This window comes from Parasteatoda tepidariorum, chromosome 4 (genome assembly GCF_982258835.1).
Source record: "Parasteatoda tepidariorum strain Cologne lab strain chromosome 4, Ptep-v5.0, whole genome shotgun sequence".
Classification (NCBI taxonomy): Eukaryota; Metazoa; Arthropoda; class Arachnida; order Araneae; family Theridiidae; genus Parasteatoda; species Parasteatoda tepidariorum.
Genome location: NC_141758.1, coordinates 68,984,387 through 69,010,165, shown reverse-complemented (window position 1 = coordinate 69,010,165; position 25,779 = coordinate 68,984,387). Strand labels below are relative to the sequence as shown.

General features: G+C 29.9%; 3 protein-coding genes across 4 annotated transcripts in view; 1 reads left to right on the top strand and 2 right to left on the bottom strand.

Moving 5' to 3' along the window:
• RpS27 (ribosomal protein S27) overlaps nucleotides 1-25,779 on the bottom strand; it is a 324,227-nt gene that overhangs the window by 120,324 nt on the left and 178,124 nt on the right. The window lies entirely within an intron of this gene.
• On the bottom strand, nucleotides 205-9,014 carry LOC107456929 (uncharacterized). Its single transcript, XM_016074921.3, has 2 exons — nucleotides 8,710-9,014; nucleotides 205-4,052 (listed from the first exon to the last, which is right to left on the bottom strand). Exon 2 carries the CDS (start codon nucleotides 4,013-4,015, stop codon nucleotides 1,298-1,300), a length of 2,718 nt encoding a protein of 905 aa, XP_015930407.1. The 5' UTR covers nucleotides 4,016-4,052; nucleotides 8,710-9,014; the 3' UTR covers nucleotides 205-1,297.
• Nucleotides 17,334-25,779, top strand: part of Orp8 (Oxysterol-binding protein-related protein 8) — a 151,244-nt gene continuing 142,798 nt past the window's right edge. The window contains exons 1-4 of one of the 2 annotated variants that reach the window (XM_016074903.4): nucleotides 17,334-17,582; nucleotides 18,832-18,871; nucleotides 21,519-21,617; nucleotides 24,048-24,128. In XM_016074903.4, coding sequence (XP_015930389.1) covers nucleotides 17,571-17,582; nucleotides 18,832-18,871; nucleotides 21,519-21,617; nucleotides 24,048-24,128 — 232 coding nt within the window. In that variant the 5' untranslated portion in view covers nucleotides 17,334-17,570. The remainder of the gene's footprint in view (nucleotides 17,583-18,831; nucleotides 18,872-21,518; nucleotides 21,618-24,047; nucleotides 24,129-25,779) is intronic. The other variant, XM_016074904.4, reaches the window with a different exon arrangement.

The following is a 25,779-nucleotide window of genomic DNA, read 5'->3' as shown; positions in this document are numbered from 1 at the left end:
ATTTTTTATCTTTATAATCCCTTTCCCTAACATCAAAAGTTTAGAATTTTTTTTTTTTTTTTAAATTACAATTTGAAATACCAAACAGTTTCCTAGCCACAATTCCAGGAAAAGAAACTTATAATTTTGTAGAAAAATTATTTTTAAATTTTTCTCTCAACTTTCCTATTGTTACTATTAAAGGTATTTATTGTATTTTACAAATTTGAAATAGTTTTGAACTCAAATTATTAAAATAGAATTTTTCAAAAATCTTTAAGTTGCCTTTATTAAAGTGTCAGAAGTAAAATAGAAATTGTACTAAATACTGACTTTTGAAGTCAAAAAAATATTTTGATAATACTTTTCCTAATGAGGATGCGTCTTACAACTTGCTTTTAATAAAAATAATAAAAACTGAATTTTTTGTTAGTCAAAATATTGAAGTTTTACAAAACAGGGACCAATAAATCTACAAAAGTGAAATTTTTTATCAAATTATACAACTATATTTAAAAAACTCATTGTCATATTTTTTTAAGTGTAACTTTTGAGGATCTACAAATAGAAAGATCAAGTTTTTACTTGAATGAGATACACTTTGCATTTTATTGCAAATTTATAGGAAATTTAAAGCCCACTAGGAGAAAAAAAAAGTAGCAAATGGCAATTATATTTTGAGAAAATGAAAAGAATTGAATAAAAAATTACAAAACGCAAGGAAGAGGGCTGGTGAAAATAAATTTTAATAAAAAAAAATATATACATTGTATATATGTATATACATATAAATTGAAGAATTTAATTACTACTTCTCCTGTGTGAAATAAAACTGTTTAGTATCAATTATTATGATAAATGTTATTATTCAAATATATCTTCAACAGCTAGACAGATTATTATTTATTACAAAAATATGTACTGTTTGTCTAAGATAGGTACTCTGACCGCCACTAAGTCTGCGACAGTCTGGTGCTATGGAAACAAGAAGAGGCCATTTTAGGGAGGGTAGCTTCGATGAAGAGGTCTCCTTTTCTCTCGCCGAAACCAGTCCTAAAGAGGGACCTCGCACCCCTACTTGAAATAATTATACCTCGTTACCATAGTCACCACCACAGCTCCAGGCAGAGTACCTATCTTAGACAAACAGTAACAAAACCTTGTTTGTGTATAGAATGTGTGAAACGGTATTTTAAATTTAGTGTGCACAATGGAGAGCTAAACATCAACATACTTTAAAATTGTAGAGCACAGTATTAACATGTTGGACAATTAGAAAATTTAAAAGTATTCACATGGCAAATAAATATAATTTGTCTTAGGTCGCTTTTATGCACGACACATTAACCTGACCACTGTTTTTGTCATGATACCTATGCATATGTTCACAAACATCATTTTCAGTCATGTCAGTGTAACAGCTTGCACAAATATATTTCGAAATAGATAACTTATCTTCTGAGGCTAATATTGCAAATGCATCAATTTTATCAGAGCAGCAATCCCAAGAAAGCTTTAAACTCAAAGTTTCTATTTGTATTGAATTTTGCAATTCATCTGAGTTATTAAACCTTGAATCACTAGAAGCTTGAGATTCGGAAGTTTGTGAGGACTGGCTCTGACAGTATATACTGTCTGGTGTCGCAGGCGGTGTAGGAAATGAACGAGGTTGGTGATCACTGGCTGTTGAATGGGAGGTCTGACGAGGAGCGTAATTAAAGGACAACTGAGCTTGCAATTCCTCACCACTATTTGAATTTTGTGTTTTAAAATCATTTCGATTATCTTGGGCATAATTTGCAGAGAACAATTGTAAACATGCAATGCAAGGTTTTGTATCTTCCCTTGCAAGACCTGATTCATCTGGATCATGATTACAGCCGATAATCCTTTTTGCATTTTCTCCATCCAAAGGGGCAGTTTCAAAAACTTGAGGTATTCGATATCGAAAAAGGTTAGCAGAAGACAACTGATTTCTCAAACCTTCTGGTTCTTCCAAGTTAGAGCTCAAACTTGGTAGTGAAAATATAGATTCTAATGAAGGAGTCTGATTGATCATTGGAGTTGAATCATAAAACTGATCTTCATTATAATTTGGCTCCTGCTTTACAGCTTTTGTAATTTTTCCAATTTGAAGAGACAAAGGTTTCAAAATGCCATCATAAACATCGCGATGTTTATCGCGCATATGGCCATCATAGGCTTTGGGGTTCAAAAAATCTTTTTTACACATCTTACAATGATAATAAGTTACATTTTTTGCCTTCAATTCAAGGTTACGAAGATTATCTACCTTTACGAAGCAATTACTCATTAACTTCACACTTTCTTCACAAGGATGTTTTTCAAGAGTTATTGAACTGAAGCAAGTAAAGCCACATTTATTACATTTATTCAAAAACTTCTCATCATATTTCTGGTTAACAGTGATTGGGTTTATTCCATTATCAGACTTGTCTTGAAAACCTGATAGAGAGCATGATGTTTTGTGCTTAAGAAGATCTGCAATAAGATCAAAACTAGAATTACACAAAGTGCAAAACCACAAAACATTGTTTAATGATGTGAATTGTTTTTTCAGCCTAATGAATTTAATTTTGCAGCAGGAAAAATGAATGCATGCAAGTTCCACATTTCCAAACTGTTTGCAGCACTTAACACATTGATAATCAATTTTGTTTCCAAAGCATTTTAAAAGAATTCCACTGTTTGGATCTGGCAAAGAATCAATCAAACTTTCGATTTTAATTTCTAAACTAGATGCATAGCCAGCTTTAGATGAGTCACCCTCTTTTGCTTTATTTTGGACACTTGAAGAGGGGGACACATCACTTATTTTCTTTTCAATCAAAACCTTTACAGGCTTCAATGGATTCTGTTTTTCAGTTAATTGTTTTGATTTCGCAACAGCACCTTCAAGCAAAACATTTCCCATATTTTTCCTAACCAGCCTTCGTGTTGTCTTCTCTGTATTAGAGGATGATGAATTATTATTAGAGGATGATGAATTATTATTAGAAACCTTACTAGAGGATGATGAATTGTTATTAGAAAACTTTTTAGAGGATGATGAATTATTATTAGAAACCTTACTTGATTTGCTTTTAACTGAAGTAACAGATTCTGGCTTTTTAAATAGAGCTGAAGTTTCATCAGGAACAGCTTCACCGGAATTTTCTGAAATATTGATATTTTTATCTGGGACCATTTTCTTAGGCTTATTAAATGTTTTTCTAATGTGGATATGGGTATCACTTCTGTCAATATCATCAGAGAGATTATTTTGAGTTATGGATGTACCTTGAATTTCAGTGGCATTAGATTCAGAGGATAAACAGTTTTTAGACTTTTTACTCCGATTAATTTTTCCTGTATTTATATTTTCAGTATGAAGCTGATTTGTTGACACACCCCCCCGATTCTCAGCGATTCCAACTGAAACTAAACTTGTCGATTGATTTCTGTCTTTTGAATTTCGCCGCAGACTGTAGTCTTTTCCGCTTTTGTCAATCAATAAGATGCACTTTTTACAAAATTCATGTTTGCTACGGGGATGCATTTTTTTATCACACATGTTACATTGTTTAAAGTTTCTCTTTTTACAGAGGGCCTCATGTTTAGCCAATGATGATGGTAGATCAAGCTTAGTACTACAGAACTTGCACTGTAAACAATATGCCCCGTCATTTACTTTCTTATGAGTAAGTTCATGATTTTTAAGATGAATATCAGATTCCAAATTCTTGTGACATACAGAACATTTAAAAGAAGTGCATTCATGTGCGACTACATCAAAGGAATCTTCAAACACCTTCATACATTTATTACAAACATGTCGATTTTGCAAATTTGCTTTATTTTTAGAAATTTTTGCTGGTTTAACTGACATGCTGCCAGATGCTTTTTCTGCTTTGTGTGAAACTTTTCTCTTTTTACTCAAACTAGTAGATGTTGAAGCTTGTTGTTGGCTTTGATCAGGCAATGAGAGGCGGCGTTTATTTTTAGCCGAGCACTCTCCCTCATTCCTTTTCATCATTTTAGAGAACAGCACAAAAACAAGGCAATTAGCACATCTGGAATAAACAAAAATTTTAACAAAATAAACACATAAATTAATACACATACAGAAAACATAATCGTTTTATTTTTAATTTAATTATTTTTTTTATTGAAATTTCTTAATCTGCATATCTGACTAGTAATTAAAATGATTTTAAAGATAAAAAAAAACTTTAGCCATTACATTTATAAACTGGGATGGAATTTCGCATGGAAAAAAACTAATTTCTTCCAAAACACTTGAAGAAAGTGGAAAAAATGGAAAAATCTAGACAAAATGTATTAAGCTAAAATTGACCAATATAATGAGGTACCTGCGTGGTATTTTTTAATTTTTTAAAATGAAACTTCAAACCATTATATGATGATAGACACCAATTTCAGTTCAGTGCGTTAATTAGTTATTTTGTAATAAATATTTACAATTGCTTGATTAGCCTGTGTTTTAGGGGGTGCCCTAAAACACAGTTAGTTTCCCCATCTCGGCTGAAAGCGCATGCCGTCGCTCATAGAATATTGATAAAAATTCTCAAAAATAACTCTATGCACTTACAACAGTATTGTTTTATATCACGCTGTAATAGCTTTACATTTAACATACCATATAAAATTTAATAATATGAATATATAAACATAAATATAAATGTACCAAAAGGCAAAAAATTCCAAGATTGGTGCAAAGCCATCAAACGTGATGAACAAAAAGAAGGAGAAAAAAAATCGTGAACTATCTGTAACTTTATTATTTTGTTACAAAACCATTTTACAGTACTTTGTAATATTTTAATTTTAAAAGAATGGTTTTATTTTGATTAAGCTTCTCTGAAGAAATCATTGATTATAAAGAATTAAAACGTATATGAAATGATATTTTTATGAAATGCCTTTTTCTTATTATAATATTCTTTTTTAAAAATGAAAGGATTTTATTCTTAAAGAGTAATTGTGTACAGGTTATTCCTTTTTAAAAGTATTATTTTTTTTCATCGAATAACCTATTTTGTTTCGTTCTGCATTAACTTCGTTATCGAAAACATACATTCTTTTGTTTTTATTTTATTGAAATCAAAATTTTAGAGATAAAAATAATTCATTTTATTTTTATGTAGTTGGGCGGAGGAAAAATGTAAAAAGAATTTTAAAAAATGGAAAGGACTTAAATTTTTTTGCGTCACTTCTAATAATAATTAAATAAAATATTTTAGAAGTAAACCATAAAAAATAAGACATTTTTCAAGAAAATTTTTTAACTTTCTTTATTTCTATAAAAACTTTTAATTTAATATCTTTGACATTTCGATTTGCTCTGTCCGTGATCAAACCAGCATGGAATTTTTAAAACAATTCAAACTTTAATGTCTGTTATTCGTAAAAATAAACCAACATTAATAATAACTTTTTAAAAAAATAATGCTTTTCAAAGGTTATTGAATAAAAAAAAGATAAATTAGGAAACTAGTTAATAACTTTTTTTTTTTGCATTCAATTTATTTTATGTAAAGGGCACCTACAAAAATTTTTTCAGAAGGGGGAGGAGAATTCAATTGGGGGAAAAAAAACATTCCTCAAATTATAAAATCATGTTTTAAATTTATTTCTGTAATTTTTGAAGTTTTAAAGAAAAATTTTTCTAATTTACTCATTGTCACTAAATAACGAATTTCAAAACAAAATTAGGAATTTAAATATTTAAATTTGAAAAAGGAAAAACTCAAAAATCATATTTCATGTAGTATCAAGATATATTTAATCATATTCAAGAAATGTAGTTCTTTATTTACATCACAATTTAAATTCTTTAAATTTACTACACACACAAACAATTCACTACTGTGTTTTTGTATTTTTTTGTATGAATTTTATTTTACGAAATGCATCTTGCAAACATATTTTAGGTAATAATGGTATAAAATTTTAAAATGGAAATTTCGTATTCAGTTCATTACTTTGAATAAATTCAATATTACACGTATAAGAAAAATTACTACAAATAAATAATTATTTATTTTCTGTAGCTTTTCAGGAAAAAAGGTTTTAAGAATAAAATAAATAACTAAATAAGGGATTAAGAATTATTTGCATCTCTTAAATATTTCCATTTCTTATCTGGGATGAAACCATTAGGTGAAAAACTTTAAAACAGTTCTTATTTCTTATAATACTTAAGAATGAGAAAATGGATATTTTTGATTAAAAAATATCAATCCTCAAACCAAATATCTTTCTCTCTGCATTAAACCAAAAAATTAACTCAATTTTGGCACAAAAAAAAAAAGAATAAAATAAAACTTCTCTGTAGAGAACATGACTACACCCTATGACAAGTTTAGGTTCGGCCAGGTCGAAAATAATGACGTCATAAACAATCCCCGCCTCTTTTTGAGTCACTTGAAGTTAGTTTCGTTTTAAGCTATGCAGTGTTTTCATCTCAGAAAAAAAATGGGTGAGAATTTCTCACCCTTTCTCAAAAACAGGGTGAGATTTCAAAAAGTTAAGTAAGATTTCAAAAATTAAAAAAAAAAAAAAAAAAACACCACGAGACTTGAAAAAAATTCATTTCTTTTATTATAATGCATTTTTAACATCTTCTAATTTTTAAACCATTGAATATTTTTGCAGCATCATCATATGGAAAATGTTCCACATCTACTTTTTCATCAGCTATTCTCATTAGGTTGCTCAAATGCGTATTTGTTTCGTTTTGATCATTTCTACCCACATTTGTTTCATTTTCATTTGTCCGTTTCGGAGTAGAAGATATTGGTTTTACAAGGTACTTGTCCATCTTACATTAACAAGCAAAAGATTTGAACATCTTACACGTAGAAACCTTACGTACGGTAAACACGTAGTTGCAGAGTTCTGAAAGAGGTTCCGTGGTTCAGAAGGATGGTGTTCTGTTGTTCTTGAAGGTTCTGAACAATACTGTTAAATAGGGAAGCTAGATAATGGGGCAGATGTTGAAAATAATAAAAGATCCAGGAAGAAAAGTGAAACGGATTTTATTCTAAATGGCGCAAATGAGAAATTTTTTTCAAAATGCGAGAAATTCGCAAATTTTGAAATTGGTTTATAGAATGCGCGAATTTCTCGCGGTAATAATTTTTTAATGCGAGAATATAAAAAAATATGCGAGATTCTCGCGCTGTAGTGAAAACACTGCTATGATTTTAAAAAGTCAAATAGTAGAGCCCTGTTAATGAAAACCGATCAAATTGATTTATGTTATTTGCATTAACATCTGGAAGAAACTAAACAAAAAGGAATGAACTAAAAATCACCAGTATAATTGTTTAAGCAATAAGACAAGCTGCAATTAAATTTAATATAGAATCAGATATGTCTTCTAATACTTTTATCATTAAAAAAAAGAAGCTATTTTTTACACTGAATAAGATTTATGTATATTTTTTAAGAAGCATATTTGATTATTTATATTTAACAGTATTTTAATGTAAAAATTAATAAGTTACTTATAATTGTAAATTCAATGAGTAATTTGTAGTAGTGACTTTATTTTGTTATAGGTTTTTAATCTAATTATATTTATAAAATTTAATTATAATATTTTTAGAGCTCTTTATTTATAAAATTTAGTTTTACTGAACTATTTCTAATGCTGAATATAAAATATGATTTTTAGTAGTGATTATGATTAATAATCTAGCATAAACAACATTTCAGTTTTTTAATGGGATATAACTCAGTAGCTTTGTAACAATCCAGAATGAAATACAAATTATAAAAAAAATAAACATGCTGTACTTTTTTTTGAAGAAATATTATAATAAAGACCTTTTACTTCTAAAATATAATTTTCATCACGAGAGACAATTAAATTATGAGATACACGTATATATATTACATAACAGAGCATCAACAACCACCATTGCTGAGGCTTCAAAAAGTAGTTAATTTTTAAAAGTATAATTTTTGCAGTGGTTTACATGTGGATACAAGTTATACTTTTTAAGTTGGTCTCCTTCTGTGATGTTTTTTTTTTTTTGGTTCCCACACCACTATCCAGTTAATAGTAAAATGAAGCGACTTATATAGCACAGGTATCGATTTGGGTATCATTGTTTTTCCATTTAAACCAGTGTAAAATTGAAGCGTGAAAAAGATCCTATTTCCTTCCCTAGAGGCTTTAAATCTGCAGAATCATACTACAAATTAGAATAAGTCTTTTTTAATAGAGTCATGTATGCAAAAACAGCAAATGTAATTGAAATACACTTATCCTGATTTAGATGAGGATTAATGAAACATTAATAAAGGCTTTCTTAATACAAAACAAAAGCTATAACTTCAAATTGTGTCTAGTTTGTTTGTAATATATATGTTTTTGAATAACAAATAATAATTTCGGAACATTTTAAAATATTTGTGAAAATATTATTGGGTATTATGGTAGGTAGAGGTAGGTACTTTATTTAAGTGGCACTAGAGAAGTATGAAGGGTTATTAGGAAGGTCCGGGAAACATCCCAGAGGATGATCCGAAGACATGTCATCACAATTTTCATCCTCTGCAGAGGGGATGCGGTATTAAGAACTTACGTAGTAGTCACGATAGTTTTTTCAATAACATTACCAATAACTATTACGTTGATGCAATACATTTACAAAACTGTACAAGTCAATTTATTTACTATGTGTTTAACTGATTTACCTCTTCGTTTTAATCAGAAAATGTAGCCCGTACACTTCCTCCTCCAAATGTAGCCATTATTACATAACATTAATACAATTCAGGACTACACTACAAAAACAACAAATAAGACGCCCGATAATCGCGGCAGAAATTTCATGAATCGCGGTTTATTTAAATGCATTTAGTTTTATTTGATAACAAAACTAATGTTATTATAAGAAATAATGTCAGATTCGTTAAAACAGATTCTAAAATAATCAACAAGAAATAGAATCCCAAACAAATGCCATTGCCATTAGATGAAATTAATTTTTTGTGTCAGTAAATGTTACAATGGACACGTTCCAATATTCTCACTGGTGACGCTGGTTTAACGTACCAACCGTTCAAATATTAAAACTGGTTACTACAGTGCACCGCACCAGATTTCTATGCCTGCGGGGAGTTTTCTGAGGGGCGTGGTCGAAAACGTCAAGAAATGAGGTTTTCACAAATCGTCAGGAGTGGAATAGGCTTCATGATGTAGGAGTATGAATTACCTTTCTCCCTTTGTTGGAACTGGAAGTGGAAACTATACAAATATTAAAACAAAGAGACTTAGTTTTAATTCTAATATTTTAAGGTGTTTCAAGTTTTTGAAGAAGCATGTAAAAATAGGTACTTCAAAAGTGAACACTTTTATAGCAAAATTTACGAAAAGAACAATCTTTTAAATGAATATATTTTTTTAAAAAAAGTTTAACATTTCTTTTAAATATGCTAATTATTGATTAACATAATGCGTTTTAAAGCAAAACATTTATTCTAACTCATGCAACACTGACAAAAATATTATAGTAATTAAACATTAAAGACGAAGTAATTATTATTTTTAAAATAAATTCATGTAACATATTATTCTAAATTGGCGAAAATTTTTCTAAAAAGGGAAATAGATTTAAAAAACAAATCACGAGTTAATTGAACCAAAAAAACACTTAATGTTATTAATAAAAGCGAAAACTAAGTATTTTCTTTCATAATAATAAAGTTCAAACTTATTGCAAAATTACTTGCCAGCTCTTTCGATAAAATCGACTCTATCGGCTCTAAATTGCCCACCAATTGTTCAACAAGACGACGGTCATTCACATGTCTCCATACGCGTAGCGTGAGGGAGGGGGATGGCTTGCTTTTCTTTAATAGAAAACTGTTTCTTTATTTTAATTTTTTTGCATGAAGTGTGCTCCCTCCTCTACGCCTTTGTTTCAAAAAAAGAAGGTACCTTGTGCAAAAAGTACCGCGAAATTGAATTTACACATGGCCGATAACTAATATTTTTTTCGTAACAATTATTTTTTAATTGTCCCAGTGAGTTTTTCTTTCTTTTTTTTTTTTTGAAAACTTACCGGGGAAAATAAGAGACAGCTTTGAAAAATTAAGAATTTTCAATAACAGTCGGTAGTGTCAATTGAGTTTTGATCTGAAAATTTCTGTGAGAGAATAAAAATACTTCTTTAAACAATTTATTGTTGTTAAATGCCGTTTTTTTTGCGAATTAATAAATGTACTTTAACAAATGCCTTTAGTTTTTTACGATAAATCCCTTGAATTGATCGGCAAAATTGTTTTGAAGTTAATATAGGGGTTTTATGCTTAAAAAGTAATATTTTGCACTTGTACACATTTAAGCTTCTGACACTGCTATCTAAAAAATTAGGTATTGTTCCCTATATTTTTGACGCTAATAAGTATAAGTTACAATTCTTTTTGTTTAATTAAACAGTACTCCAGTTGAATTGTAATTATGAAGAATAAAACTTTTACAACGTTTATACTGTTCTCTTTTTCATATAGACTTAAGTTAATCTCATTCAAACTAGCACGGAAAAAAAAACTTAAAGAATTATGTTTCTTGCTTTTGTTGTTACTTATACTTTACTTGACAATGTCAGGTGCGTATACTAGTCAAAATTTGTACTTTGTATACATAATCGTGGTAGTTTCTGCGCCATAACTTCTGTAGATTAATATTTTGTTTTACAACTGGTGTTGAACGGCTGACATATTTTTTGCTTTACGTATCTCAATGTTCAACTTGTAACCTTGCAAATTTTGAACCCAACACAGAAGATAAGGAAACTCTTGTATTAGCATTGGGCAAAATAGAATGCATGGAGACTTTTTGAAATTCGTGATAGAACTCACTCATACTTGCCTTCTACGGAAAGAAAAACCATTAAAACATCTTACGGGTATCCAGATGCAATCAAATTCTCAGCAATGATTCGTTAATTACCAGACCCGTAGCCAGGGGGTGGACCGTCGGGACAAATCCCCCCCCTTCCCGAAATTCTGGGACTCAAATTTTTTAGTCTTTCTTTGAGCCTCTCAGTAATATCTTTTTGCGAACTTTGAACCTCTCAGTAAATAATATCTTTTTGCGAAACAAGATGGATAGAAAACCATGATGCAATCATTAGATTTAAAGAACTTTATCCAAAACAAATTCAACTCCTCTAAAGCGGACAATCTTATTTCTACTATCACTAAGTGAGTTTTACATTACTTTACTTGTTTGTAGAGATATTTTTTCTGTGACTCTCCCACTGAGCAAAGAACTCCAAGAAATTCATCTAGATTTGAATGGAGCTTAGATACATGTAAAATCAATAAACAGCACAGTTCTAAACAGAAGAAAAAATGCCGAGTATGAATTTCAAAAGCTATATCCAGAACTCCTTAATACTTTCACAAGTTTGGATCTAGATGTAAAACTTCCTAGATTGGCATCCTATCAAAATCACCGTGGCAATATAAAAAATCAGAACACAGACCTAGAGCGGTACTTCCGTCAAAATACACTGGTTATCATAAATTAAGGAAAATTCACAAAAATCGCGATAACTCAAGAAATTACACATGGAATTTTATGAAACTTACCCACAATATACAACACATAGTAAGGTATTAAACAACATAAAAAGAAATTATCAGACATTAATAGTAGTATAGAAATTAGCACATGTATAAAATAAACAAATTGGAAGTATCGGTTTGCAATAGAAAAAGTACCTTTAATATGGAATATGATTGCCTCTAGAAGCAATACAGCACAAACAGCGATGTGTGATGCTTTCAATTATGCGGTCTATCAGTTCAATAGGAAGTGAGAGCCATTGCTCTTGTAAAGCAGTTGCAAGCGTGGCAAGGGTCTGAGGGGGCGGATTGATGGCAGATACACGCCTCCCTAGAGCATCCCAAACGTGCTCGATAGGATTCAAGTCCAGGGATCGAGCTGGCCACTCCATGCGAGTAATTGTTTCCTGTTGAAGATAATCATCAACAATGCGAGCTCTGTGTGGTCTTGCATTATCGTCCTGTAACAGGAAGCAATCACCAATTGCCCCGGCATATGGGCGCACATAAGCATCAAGGATGTTGTCTCGATAAACCTGAGCATTCACGGTTCCCCTTGGAAAGACATGGAGGTATGTGCGCCCTCCTAAGGATATGCCTCCCCAAACACAGACACTGCCTCTTCCGTATGCATCTCTTTCACGGATGTTTGATGGATGATAACGGGTCCCAGGTTCTCTCCATATCAAATAACGTCTACTGTCACTTTCTAGACTAAACCTGGACTCATCCGTAAAGAGAACAGGCCTCCATTGATCTGACGTCCAGTGGACATGTTGTCGGGCCCACTGCAAACGGTCTCTCCTATGGCGTGATGTGAGCGGCACGCAAATGGCTGGTCGTCTCGCATACAGACCACCTTCGTGGAGCCTTCTGCGCACAGTTGACGTTGACACCAACCTTCCGGTGGCTGCAGCAAGAGAGGATCTAAGATGTGTCGGAGTAGCGGTTCTATTCCTGCGTGCACTTAATGTCAAATATCGGTCATCGGCACTGGTCGTAACAGTTGGCCGTCCTTGACTGAACCTCCTAGATGTCGAATCTGTGGTTTGAAATTGCCTCCAAAGTCTATGAACCACAGATGGACTCACATTTAGCCATCTGGCCACTTCTGATTGACTCTGCCCTGCCTCTAGTCTCCCGATGGCTCTCCATCGTAGTTCTTCAGGCAAATGATGCCTAGAGGTCATTATTACGAATTGGCTATCTCAGATTTTCAATGTCGCAATCACAGTAAAATTTGTGTGCTTTCTCTCAAACTTGGACTTTTATGCTCCAGGCAGATGACGTAAGCCGAGTGCAGCGCCACTAATTTGCATATTGCAATTTTACTCAGCTACTCTTAGTGGACAACATATGCAAATTTTGCACGGTTTGGCTTACTTTTGAAAGAGTTATCGCTATTTTTGTGATTTTTCCTTAATTTATGATAACCAGTGTATATGCATTCCTTTTTTCGCTGCCCAACTGATTGAAAGATTTTCGAAGCACGAAGATACTCTTGCATCTCTCAATAAAGTGTTACCTAAGTATTGTGTAAACATTGATATGCAATTTCCGAATCTACGCAGATTTCATTGACATCGAAAACCTCATGAGAGAAATGGAAGTATGGGCATCAAAGTGGAACCTGCGTGAACCCCTTAGTAGACCAGATACGGCACTTTCAGCAATGGAAGAATGCGACAGTATCTTTTTTCCAAACATTTATTGCTTGTTATCAATATTGGCTACGTTGCCAATCACCACAGAAACTGCAGAAAGAACTTTTTCTTCCCTTAAATGCGTAAAAACAGCAACAAGAAATGCTACTAAAGAAGAAAGGCTAACAGGGCTAACTTTATTAAGCATATTTCGGGATATTCCGGTTTGTCCTAAAAAAGTAATCGAAAAATTTTCTTCTAATCCCCGTCGCATGTCTTTGTAAACTTTGTTTACAAATTGATTATAATTATTATGTAACATTAATTGAAAAATAATTATTGTGTAATATTTTTAATTACTAGTTTAACTTTTGCAAACAACAGAATAAATAATATTTGTTGCAATGTTTTTGGCCTACTTTGCATGTCTGAAACTGTCCTTGCTTCTTACCATATCCCCCTCCGAAAAAATATCCTGGCTACGGCCTTGTCAATTACTGATGGTATTTTACGTCAGCACTGCAACCAGTGCGAGCCGGGAAAAGAATTCTTAACGACCAGTCGTATCGTTCGCAGGGATTTAAATCTCGGTTATTTCATCGAGATGGGAGCTCTACCCCTTGAGTGATTGTAACTCATAGACTAGTATCAGCACTACTGGTAGGCAGCCTATCGAATTTGATATTATTCGATTTCGAAAAATATACATGAATGCATAGAAAGCAATTGTTTTCTATGCATTCATGTAGCATTAATGCTTCTAAAATGTTTAAATAGTCTTTTGTAATCTAAAACAGGACGCTCGAGGTCAAGCAATTCCTTACCACTTACTATGAAGAGGATACTTGACAGTTTGATGAAATTTTGATTATTTTTTTCTAAGATTTTCGCTTAAAATTCCATTTTGACTATGCTAGTAACGCTGATATAGGAGTTGATAATTTTTATTCGTGCATATTATTCACGTCTAGTTTAAAAAGTTAAAATAAATTTAGTTAATATTTTCCGTCATTTTAGTAATGCTAATGGTATCTGTTAGTTAATTCCAAATATTTTCCTTCCTCAATGATTAAAAATCTTTCAATTTTCCACTACAACTTCGAAAATAATATGATTTTGTATTTTTTCACATCACATAATATACATAATATTAAATGTAATAATAAATTAAAACAACTATTGCCACCTTTATATTTTTACAACCTTTTCAACGCACGCACGCACGCACGCACGCACACACACACACACACACACACACACACACACATACACACACAATGTCGAGAAAACATGGAAAAATTATAGAACAATGAAAGAAAGAGAAAAAGAAAAACAATAATAAAAATATTTTAAAAAATCCAGAAAAAAATTCCGAAAAAAGGAAGAAAAAAATTTATAAAAATCCGGAAAAATAAAAGACATAATCTTTTCATCAGTCCACACGATTATATCCGCAAAAAGGAGTGCTTTCTCTAATATTGTATCAATATAGCCAAAGCAAAATATATCAATACAATAGTGTGGGGAGCACCCAAAAAAATAGAACCCTTTTTGTATTTATCTCTAAGATATAGTATATATATATATACATAGCAAAAATTAAATAAAAATATACTAAAAATTGTAACTCATCAGCAGCCAACAACAAAAATTTATACCTCTGAAGGAAACAAGTATAGGGTTTCGTTATAGCAACGTGGCGAACAGCAAAAGCTGTAAGCCATGTTGCTATTGGCTGGACCCTATACTAATGGCTAGTTAAAATATTTGAAAAAAAGAATTTTGATTCAAGTATTATTTAAATCTAAGGGCTAATTGCTATAAATATACATACATAATCATAACAATTAGCCAATCCATTATATTTCCTCCCTTTAATTTTTATCAGATATCTCTCTTAGAAAAAATTCTTTCGCTCCTAAATGTATTAAATTACTTATAAATTGAAAACTAAAACATTAAACTTCTAATATTTTTTTTGTTTTTAAGAAATTGAAGAATTTAATGGAGCATCATTAAGATATTTATAATTGCTGCTTAATTTTATTATGAACTCATTTAAATTATTGAATTAAAATATAATATTTATATTTTTTGTTGGATAATTTAAAACGTAATGAAACAAGAGCGCATTAAAAAAGGAAATATTACTGAGGAAAAAGAAATAATAAATAATGAAAAAGGTTAAATCTATTGTAAATTAAACTTGTCATGTCAAGAGTCAATGTGATATTATAATATCACATTGACTCTTGACATGACAAGGTTAACCTATAGGTGGTTTGAAAATACTTTGGCGATCACAAATCGCCAACCTGACTGTGAGAATTATGATAACCATTAACTGAAACCGGAAACATATATGTGGTAAGAAATTAATAATAAAGAGTTATAAATAGATTTTTGTTTTCGACTACGCGTGACAGTGAATTAATGAGTCTGCATTATTATTGTAATAAAAAGTTAGCCGTTACATTGAACGATAAGAAAAGAACAAAACTTTTTATGTTCGCTTTTTATAAAAATTAACTAATTGATTTAATTTAAATATAATTCGATTAATAATAATAAAGAAAGAAGTTAATGTAATTAAAGAAATTTTAAAAGCTATGAAATATGTAATGCCGATTGTGGCATCACAGATGGAATACTAAAGATCCCACTTGTAACAAAATTATAATAATGTCTTTCCTCTTTATAACACCTCCTCTTTATAAGGTAGCTTTCCTCTTTATAAGGTAATTATTTGAACAAGTGAACCAAAATTCACCATGGATTTATTTGCCATCAAGCTAATCATAAAAATAAAATTTCATGGATAATGTGGATAAATTTTAAAATAAACATTCAATCTGGAAAAATATATAAAAAGAAAAACTAATATATACGATAGAAGTTTTACTTTTAATCAACTAAATTTAAAAAATAAATAAGATAAACTGAAACTAATCATGCAGTTGGTGCATAATATTTTGCTTTATTCTATAAAACGGTTTTAAAAGTCTAGAAATATATATTCTTTAACAAGTAATGCAAAAATAGAAACAAAAAAAATAAATCTGTTATCATTAATACATTTTTCGCAGATTCCAAAAGAGGAGAGGGTTTGCTTCTAGCTGCTAACGGCAACCAGAACTCGACCTAACCTCACCGAACGCTCCTAAATTACGGTGCGAGCCAGGGACTAATATGGATGGTGTTTTCTACACTAGGGAACGCTGCAAGCTTGGTACTGCCTAAATTTCCGGGTTACTGTTTCAGCTGTATTTTAAAGGCATTTGGCATCATTGTGTTTTGAGATTCTTGCAAACAATGTATTTGATTACTTTATTACTTATGTTTACAATGCTAACAATACTTGTGTTTACAATACTAAAAGTGTTAACACCAACGTAAGATGGTGCACAGCTTGCAACACGAACAAACAGTAATAAACAAATTGAAAGAGGCCAAATCAAGACTGCCAAAAAATAAGCGAGATATTCAAAATCTAGCAACCATGTCACCTTTTTTAATAATAAATAACAAAGTAACTAAAACAAATTTTCACTCCTAACTCCCCAGAATTACATAATAACATTAATATCTTATGAAATACGGCAGATTTGAGCTCAGAAATTATCTAATTTATTTCTTTTATTGAAAGCAAAATTATCCGTTTGAAAACATCGCCCATCGGAATAACATGTAGTAAGCAGCTGCAAAATTTTTAACCGGAACTAAAGTAGGTGTCGAGCTCGAGATTGTTATTGTTTACATTTATATTGAAAACACCATCCTTAGGGGATGTAAGAGATCTACAGGGATAATATAGGGGTTCTGCCTTTATATCTATAGTGCGAACAGAGAAACTGATGTCACGTGACTAGTTCATTTCAGTGTCACTAATTAAGCCAGTGTGAATATTGGAACGCGGCGAATGACGTTTAACTTTTTACTCTCTTTTTGAAAAAGGAGAAGAAATTAGAAGGTATGCATTGAAGAGAGAGCTGTTTTTGTAGTCAGAGAGAGCCGTTTTTACTCATAATGAAATAGCTATATTTCTAGGTCCAAAACTGAAAACACGTTCTAGCATTTTTAAACTGAATAAATTGCTTAAACAGGATTAATGTAGCATACAAAGTAGTTATACAACTAAACTCTATTGAAATAATTTTTGTTTGTCAACAATAATTAATTGGCTATAAGAAGGTCGTCGTAAACAGAAAAAAATAGTTTAATATCATTTAAAAGAATAAATAAAATGGGCTGCTAATAATAAAGATTTTTCAAAAGCATTAGTTTCATCGTAATATAATTTATTCTTTTAATTTGTCTCCAGGACTTGAAATTAATATAATGGAGCAACCGGTACGTGAATAAGAATTTAAAAATTATTTTATATATTATCTCTTCAAAAAATACGCATAAAAATTGGTGTGTAAAAGTGTAACTTCAGCGAATGATTTTTATACAATTGATTATATTACTAAATTTGATACTTTTTTTAAAAATTTTATTTCCTTAAGTCTATTGTTTGTTTTACTACCTCTGAAAATAAAATATGACTTTAAATGTTATCTCCAAAGTTAATTTTAATTATTATTTTACATTTAAAGCTACGTTTCTATTTCAAACTAGTTTGTTTTATAACAGATAAATCATATCAATGAGACTTATCTTTATATTATTTTGCTCCCTTGCTACTCTATTTTATAGTTGTTATTCAAATATTTATGATTAGAGTTCAGGAGATTTTTTAAAATCAAACCAGCAGTTAGTCTGATAATGGGTGGAGAAAATAGTTATGTTTCCAGAAAAAAAATGGGAATATTTCCATATTAGTATATGCTTGGGCTCACTGCAATCAGTAAAACTCCAAAAAGAATTTAAACTTGCAAACATTTAAAAAAAATTATATCGATGTTTCCTTGGGATGTAAAAAGCAATGGTATATGGAGGCTAAACTAAATTAAAAAACTAAATTGCAGACTGTATTTAATTTTTTTCTGAAAAAATTTACTTTTTTTGGGGAGGGAACATTAACTATAAATTAAAAATTTTAATATTTATAATAATATTTATGGAAATGAAATAAATATTCAACACACTTTTTACTTGCTTTTTAACTCTATCACCATGTCTTATTGAAGATAATAATTAATTACAAGTTGAAACTCCTTTTTTTTAAAGCATATCTTAGAGATGTCAAAAACATCACAGAGCATGCATGTATAAAAAATAATTAAATTTGTTATTTGTAAATTAATCAATAGACCGGTAAAGGATGTAAGTGCTCTTTTGCTTTAATGTTTAAAAATTAAATTTAAAATATAAAATTTTTTTATTTTATCAAAATAGAATAATTTATTTAGTTTTGTAAGAAAGGAAAAATCTTAATTAATTATTAAAGCATTTTAAAAAATATAAAATAACTTTTTTAGTATTACATTTTTTGTAGTTAATAGTTTAAATGCAAGTTCAAAACTTAAAGGGAATTTGTTTCGTTTTAATTTTTCATATTTGCTCTTAAAATGCTTACTGTTTCCACTTAAAAAAAATTAATTATAATCTAGCAGTTATGTATATTTATAATAAATACTTTTATTTATTTTTATAGAAACACATCAAAACGATTCGTTCTGTAAGCTCTCCACCAGGTAATTTTTTTTACATTAAATTCCTTTAGTTGTAAGATTTCAATAAATAGTTATGATATGCTTCACTACTGCAAATAATGTATATTCAATATAATTTTTAAGTTGTTGCATAATGCAATTTTCAAGTGGCTGGTTGGTATGAGTATCAAGGTTGTTTGTTGATTGTTGAGTTCAGAATTTCATATAAGAGTATTATTTTGTTGTAGTTATCTTGATTAAAGACTGTGGATCTTATAGTTTTAATATGTTTCTGAATAAAAAATCTATACCAAGGTAGAGAAATGATTGAAGAAAAAATAAAAGCATTATTAATCAATAAATAATATTTGTGTTCAGTGGTCTAACTAAGGTAAATTTTTCTACCGTTTAACTGTACCTTTACAAGTTCAACTTTAGGAAAAACGGTAGTTTCACAAGTAAAAAAGCAAGTTCTCATGCAAACCCTGTTCTCGTTGCAATCAATGGAAATGAGGAGCTTTTCTGCCAGCTGTCTTTTACGAAATGGTACCGCGTGTTCGGTCAGATAGTGCAATATGGTAAGCCTAACCGATCGCTTACGCCATTTCAAAGCGAGCTTTTTTTTTAGCTGAGTTTTTTGAAATGAAAGGGTGAGGCCTCTCCCTCTATAAACTTTACAGGAAGGCAAAATCCGAACATTATCTGAAACACTATTGTAAATTTATTCTAACAGACCTTTATTTTTTTATGAACCATTTTTTTCTCTATTAAACTTTTTTCTGTGTGACCCAGTTGAAAATGTTCTCATAATTAAAATAACTTATAGTACTAGTACTGTTAAATGCATGTTTTTATTAAATTCAAATTGCAATTTAACTATGGACAATGATTTTTTTAATATTTTGTAATTTAGATAAAATTTTTTGCACAAAATTTACAATGGCGAAATTGTTTTTTGAATATATGGGGAAAAATATATGGAAATTTACCCGTCATAAATGATTTTTATTTGTAGTGACAATTTTTGAAAATATTTTCTCACTTTGCCATATTTTTGTGTTGATTTTTTAATATAATTTTAATTTCCACAAATAATGTTTAAATTTTCACAAAATAGGTACCTCTTAAAAAAACCTAGACAGACATCTTGGAGTTAATCTTAGCATTATCCCAATATAATTTTCAAGTTGCTGTTTAATGCAATTTTCAAATTAATTGGTATGAGTGTCAAGATTGTTTGCTGAGTTAAGAATTTGATATAAGAGTATTATTTTGTTATTGTTATCTTGATTAAAGGCTGTGTGTTTCTGAATAAAGAATCAATGAAATGGTAGAGAAATGATTGGAGAAATAAAAGCATTATTACCCAATAAATAATATTTTAGTTAATCATAGCATTATCTCAATCTTCATTTTATGATGCTAGCACAAGTGGATTGCCAAGGGACATTTTAGGAGAAATTTGACTTCATTAATGGACTTTTTATAAAATAGTTTAAGAATTTTTTTTTACTAAAACGTTTCCTTCCAAAAAACTACTACTAATGTTCTAATTCATAATTTTAAAACAAAAACTCCTTAAAAGATATGTTTTTTTGTGTTTCTTTTTCCCAAAAAAAACAAAGCTTTATTTTCACAAATGGATTTTTCAAAATTTTGGCAAACTTGGACCTTTAACAAAAACTTTGAACCAACAACTGGTTTTTGTAATTTTTTCAAAAAAATCAGACTTGTATTTTAACGAATTCACAAAATTGTGAGTAGATTTTTTAGAACTCATGAAAATGAATTTTTCACAAATAGTCTGGACTGGCTGCATGTACAATACTCGTCTTTGTAGTCAAATTAGTTAGCTTGATGTTCTATTGAGAGTAATGAATCTAAGTTAATTTAGAATAATAGTTCTCCACTGCCATTGTTTTTAAGTATTGCATTTTTTCTTCTATTTCAGTGCCCTGTTTCTGCAATATGTTCTGTGTTTTTCTGCCCTTTTTCATAATATTGCATCTTTCTTCTGGTACCATTATATTGTTAAAAAAATGTAGTGAATAATATTTCATATTTGTGTCAAGATCAACTATTTTAATTGTTATAATTTTTTTATTTATTATTATTTTAGTGTTATATTGTTTAGGAGTTTTTTCTAGGATTTTTGAGTGCTTGAAAGGCTAATTGTCAATCTTCTATCACTAATTTTTTTGAATATCTAGTATACCTAGTTGCATTTATTTTTCTTTAAATTTGTTTTTTTTTTTATGTTTAGAAATATTGTCCTGTTAATTTTTTAATATTATTGCATTCTACTGACCTCAAAATTTAATGTTGTTAAGTCAATAACAACAGATTCAATTCCACATCTACCTCCATGAAACTTATAAATAATGAGCAGAATTATATTTTAATGAAATTTAAAAGTTGGATTGTGAAGTAAAATAGAAATTTAATTTCTAAAATTCATATGTCAGAAAATTTGTTAAAAATTAACAATGTTATTAATAATTTCTCGAAAACATATTATGCAGACTATTAGCAATTTTATTTTCAAAACTGATGCAATAACTAAAGTGCAACTAATTTGATATATGCAACTCATTTTATGGATTCGTCTTATTCACTGTTTAGTGTCTTTCTATCTACTGTTACTTAATATAATTGACTAACATTATCTAATTATTAATATCTATTTTAGGAATTCCTCCCCTTACTACTCAAACACCTGAACAAACTAAAACTCCTTCCTATGTAAAACCTTCCCATTTAAATGATTATAATTCTAGACAGTCACAGGGTAAGTATAGATTTAACATTCGTTTTAACATTTTACTACTAATTTTTCTTCTTTCCTTTGAACTTATTTCCTTTGAGCTTATTAAACTTAAATATTTATTATTACTTTCCATTGCCTTAAATAAAAGATATGTTGTGGAAAATATTTAAAAACCTTTTTGGATACAGGGACTCTCAAAAATGCAGTTGCAAAGGATTGAGAAGCATTGCATCACATTGAATTGGAATGAAAAAGCAGTGACAGGCTGTAACACAGTGGAGAAAAAAAAAGCTTGGATGGTCTGCACATAAGGATTGAGGCTTGGACAGGAACACATTACCCTTAACAATCAGGGAAAAGTGGCAACGGAAGTATATTTGCAAGCGCATGAGAAAATCATTAATTGGAAGCATTTCTTGGGCGCTAAGAGTACAAATTTCATTCTAGATGAATTCAGCTCATAAAATTGCAATAGATGCTCAAAGTTTGAATTATCAGGCGCATACATATAGAAAATTGATTTGGCATACAGGGTCAAACAAACACCCCTAGAGTTTCTTTAATTGTATGAGTAGCAGACAGCTAGCATCCTGTGCCACAAGATCCATAGCTTTTACACTCGCATATTGATACACAGCTTTAGGTGCTCCTGGAGAATGAAATCGAAGTTTTGATAAGTATCTGAGCCTTAGATCTATGGAACTAGTCCATAATTCTTAGTGCTCTTCTTCAGAACAGCACCTAGCCATGTCCGAAGACATTTCTGGTCATGTGTTTCGATGCAGTTCTGAATCCTTATGCTGTGCACCTGTCCCTCCGTTAAAAGTTTGCCACTTTAATTTTGAGACTCCCTATTTTGTCAGTTGTAGAAATATTTAACTAACATTTTGATTAGTGTGCTGTTCCAAAGCAGGTGGTTTTAGGAATAAACTCTCTTTTAATTAACTAGCATAATTTATTAATAATTTACAACATTTAAAATTTAGAATGCAGACAATATGTCTTAACACTATGCTAGCAGGTAAAGAAAATAAACTGAACCTTTCCAAGTTAGAAGAGGGAAAGTCCAGATTCGATTGTGCATGTGTGATGTGATAGTTTGTACACAAAGCCTCAAACGGCTAAATACCCGACGACAGAAAAGGACATATCTCGCTTGCAGATATTCTCGATGCTAGATTCGTCTTTGATCTTATAAATTTATCTGAAAAAAATGCATGTTCCTTATTTCAGGTGCTTGAATGTAAATGTATTGCTAAATTTTATATTTGTAAAAGAATATTTATTAATATTATTGAACTCACATGCTGTCTCCTATAAGACCAGCTACAAAAACACATCTCTTGTAATTTATCATTGTCGCTCACCTGTAGGAACTAATTGCCTGATAGTTTCATGTTGCCCCATGGACATATTAAACTGAATTCATGACACTATTTTAAACTCAAATTGTAGAAGTAGAATATGGAAGATGCCCTTTGTGGCTATGTAAAGTACTATTCAGTTAGTGTAAAAATCTAAAGAATAAAATTTTTTCACACACTCGGCTTCTGAAGTAGCATACAGACAGATTTGAAAACAGCAAGCAGTTAGCCTGCCTATACAAATTCACTGCTTAAAGATTGACTGGTCTACGACTTCACATTGAGTGTCATCTTTATCATTGAAAAAAAAAAATTCTAGGCCACTTAGTTAGAATGCAATGGACATAAATTTTGTAACATGTAATTTTGTGCACGAAACACTATGGGATACACAAACACATGTATATCCTATTTTATAGGATGTTATGTAGCATTTTGAAAAAGGAAAGAAAAAAAAATACAAGTAAAAGGGTTACACGTAAATTAATTTTACTTTGACAGTTTGAAAATTTAAATAGTTCTTTAAAAACCACATTAAATTTTATTCAAAATAAGAAGAAAAAAATAAGAAAAAAATAATAATTTGGTGTTAAGTATTTATTTGTTTTAATTAGTTTTCATTAACATAGTTAAAATATCTACAATTTATTTGTTAACCCAAAATTTAAACATAACCGTATTTAATTCATTACAAATGAACCATTTTATGTAAAAAAAAGAAGAAAAGTATTTGGAAAAGCCAAATATTTTTGTATTCAGCTCAAAGCTTTTAGCAGCAATGGCTAAACACTAAATATTTTGTGCATCTTTTCTCCTTACCAAAGATGAATAGAACCTATTATCGAAGACTTGACATTTATTGTATTCATATACCCAAATTTTATGCGTGCATCTTATTTTCTCTTTCAGTACTTAATTTTGGGACAGTCTTTTTAAACAAAATGATTTTATAAATCTTTCTTTCTGTTATGGTGCTGCAGCCCACTATGGGCCTTGGCTTGCTGAACAATGTTTTTTTAAATTTTCCTGTTCTTAACCTTGGAATTAGCAATTTTATAGATATAATTTTTTTCCCTTTCTATTTTAGATTGTAGACGGAGACATACTAGTGTTCTTGCACCAAGCAGCTCCTTTCTCTCAGAATTGTCAGCATCACCTGTTTCTCCTCGTAAGAAAATTAACTTTTTTTTTAATATGTTTGTAACTACAATAGATTTTGTGCATTCTTTTATTGTTTTTACTATTTCATAATTTTATTTTTAAATTATTTTATTCTAACTTTGAGAAATTAAGTTGGGTTTTTCCATGCTTTATATAGTGACTGGAAATCGGTTATTCTCTGATAACATCCATCAGTCATTTTGTATCTGTAGTGTGTAACATGTATCTAGGTCCTATAACTATAAATACTTTTTTTATTTTTCATTGAAGTTTTCAATATAAAGAACACTTTAGTTTATGATATTGCAAATAAAAATAATTATCTAAAATTGTGTCAGTTTTAGCATAAATGTTCTCTAATAATAGGTTAGTTTTTCTAAAGATGAATTTAGAAAGACTGTCACTCCAGACCAAAGCTCTTTTTTTTAAAAAAGAATTTTTGTTATAATTGTATTTTATGTGTCAGTAAGTTAATATAATTTTAATTAAATCCTTGTTTGTGGTTTAAAGGAGGACCATAACATTTTGTGCCCTAATCACTATCCAGGACTGAGATTCAATAAAAAGAAGAAGAAAAAAAAAGAATTATTCAATAAAAAGAAAATAATTGACTCGTTCAACACATAAATTATGTATTGTACTACGCAAATATCACAATAATCCAAAGGTTTAAATAGTTACATTTTTATCTTAATTGTAGAATTAAAACGGAGTGTTTTACAGTATTAAATTGCTATTAAATTTTATATTTATAGCGTTACTAATCTTTTTTTCTTTATTGTAAAAAGAAAAAAAAAGTGTTATATATTTTTCTTGTTGGTCCCAAATTTAAAGTAATTTTTCAAACCTACTTCATTTTCATTTCAGTTAAAATATACATGATAATTAGACTAGGTGGGGATTGATAATATGGATGCTAATTCTGTAAAATACAAAATCATACATATTTACAGTGTGTCCCATTTAAATGAGGCTACAGTGATTTTGTGCCATAACTAGACGTAAAAAAAAAACAAAAAAACAATGAGAACCACATACATACACATTTATATATATCAAGGAAGTCTATATCTAAACACATTTACAAAGAGTAAAACATTTCCTGCTACTTTTAACAGACAAAAGTACATTGAATAAGTAAAAATGAAGGAAAAAATGTGTCCCATTCCAATTGGGTATAATATAGCCTACGTCACAGGTTGTGTTGTTCCTACTAAATTTAACCCATGAACGGCATTTTCTGCGAGCCTAACTTCAAGCCACAAATAAACAAACGAAGTGTTCGATCGTTTAAATAGCTGCTCGCCAGATTTTATTGCATTATAAAGAAAAGTTATTGAAACTAAATACAACTAAATAAACAACAACAACTAAAACAAATAACAACAACTACTAATAACAATAACTAAATAAACAACAACTAAATTCCATTCGTTTAGCATTGCGTCATATGTTGTTCCTACTAAATCGAAGTAGTTGTGTTTTTTTCATATTATACCCAATTAAGCCACTTTTGCTTATTACCAATATATTTGTCATGTTATATATACTTCTTAAAATTTATGATGTTGCAAACCATTTACTAAACCCTGGTGGGCATTGGCATTAATATTGTTCCTTGTTATTCAATGATCGCAACCTTCCATTCTGCCACAAAC

Excerpts from the sequence above, each read along its gene's own strand:
- LOC107456929 (XM_016074921.3), bottom strand. The coding sequence starts at position 4,015 with ATGATGAAAAGGAATGAGGGAGAGTGCTCGGCTAAAAATAAACGCCGC.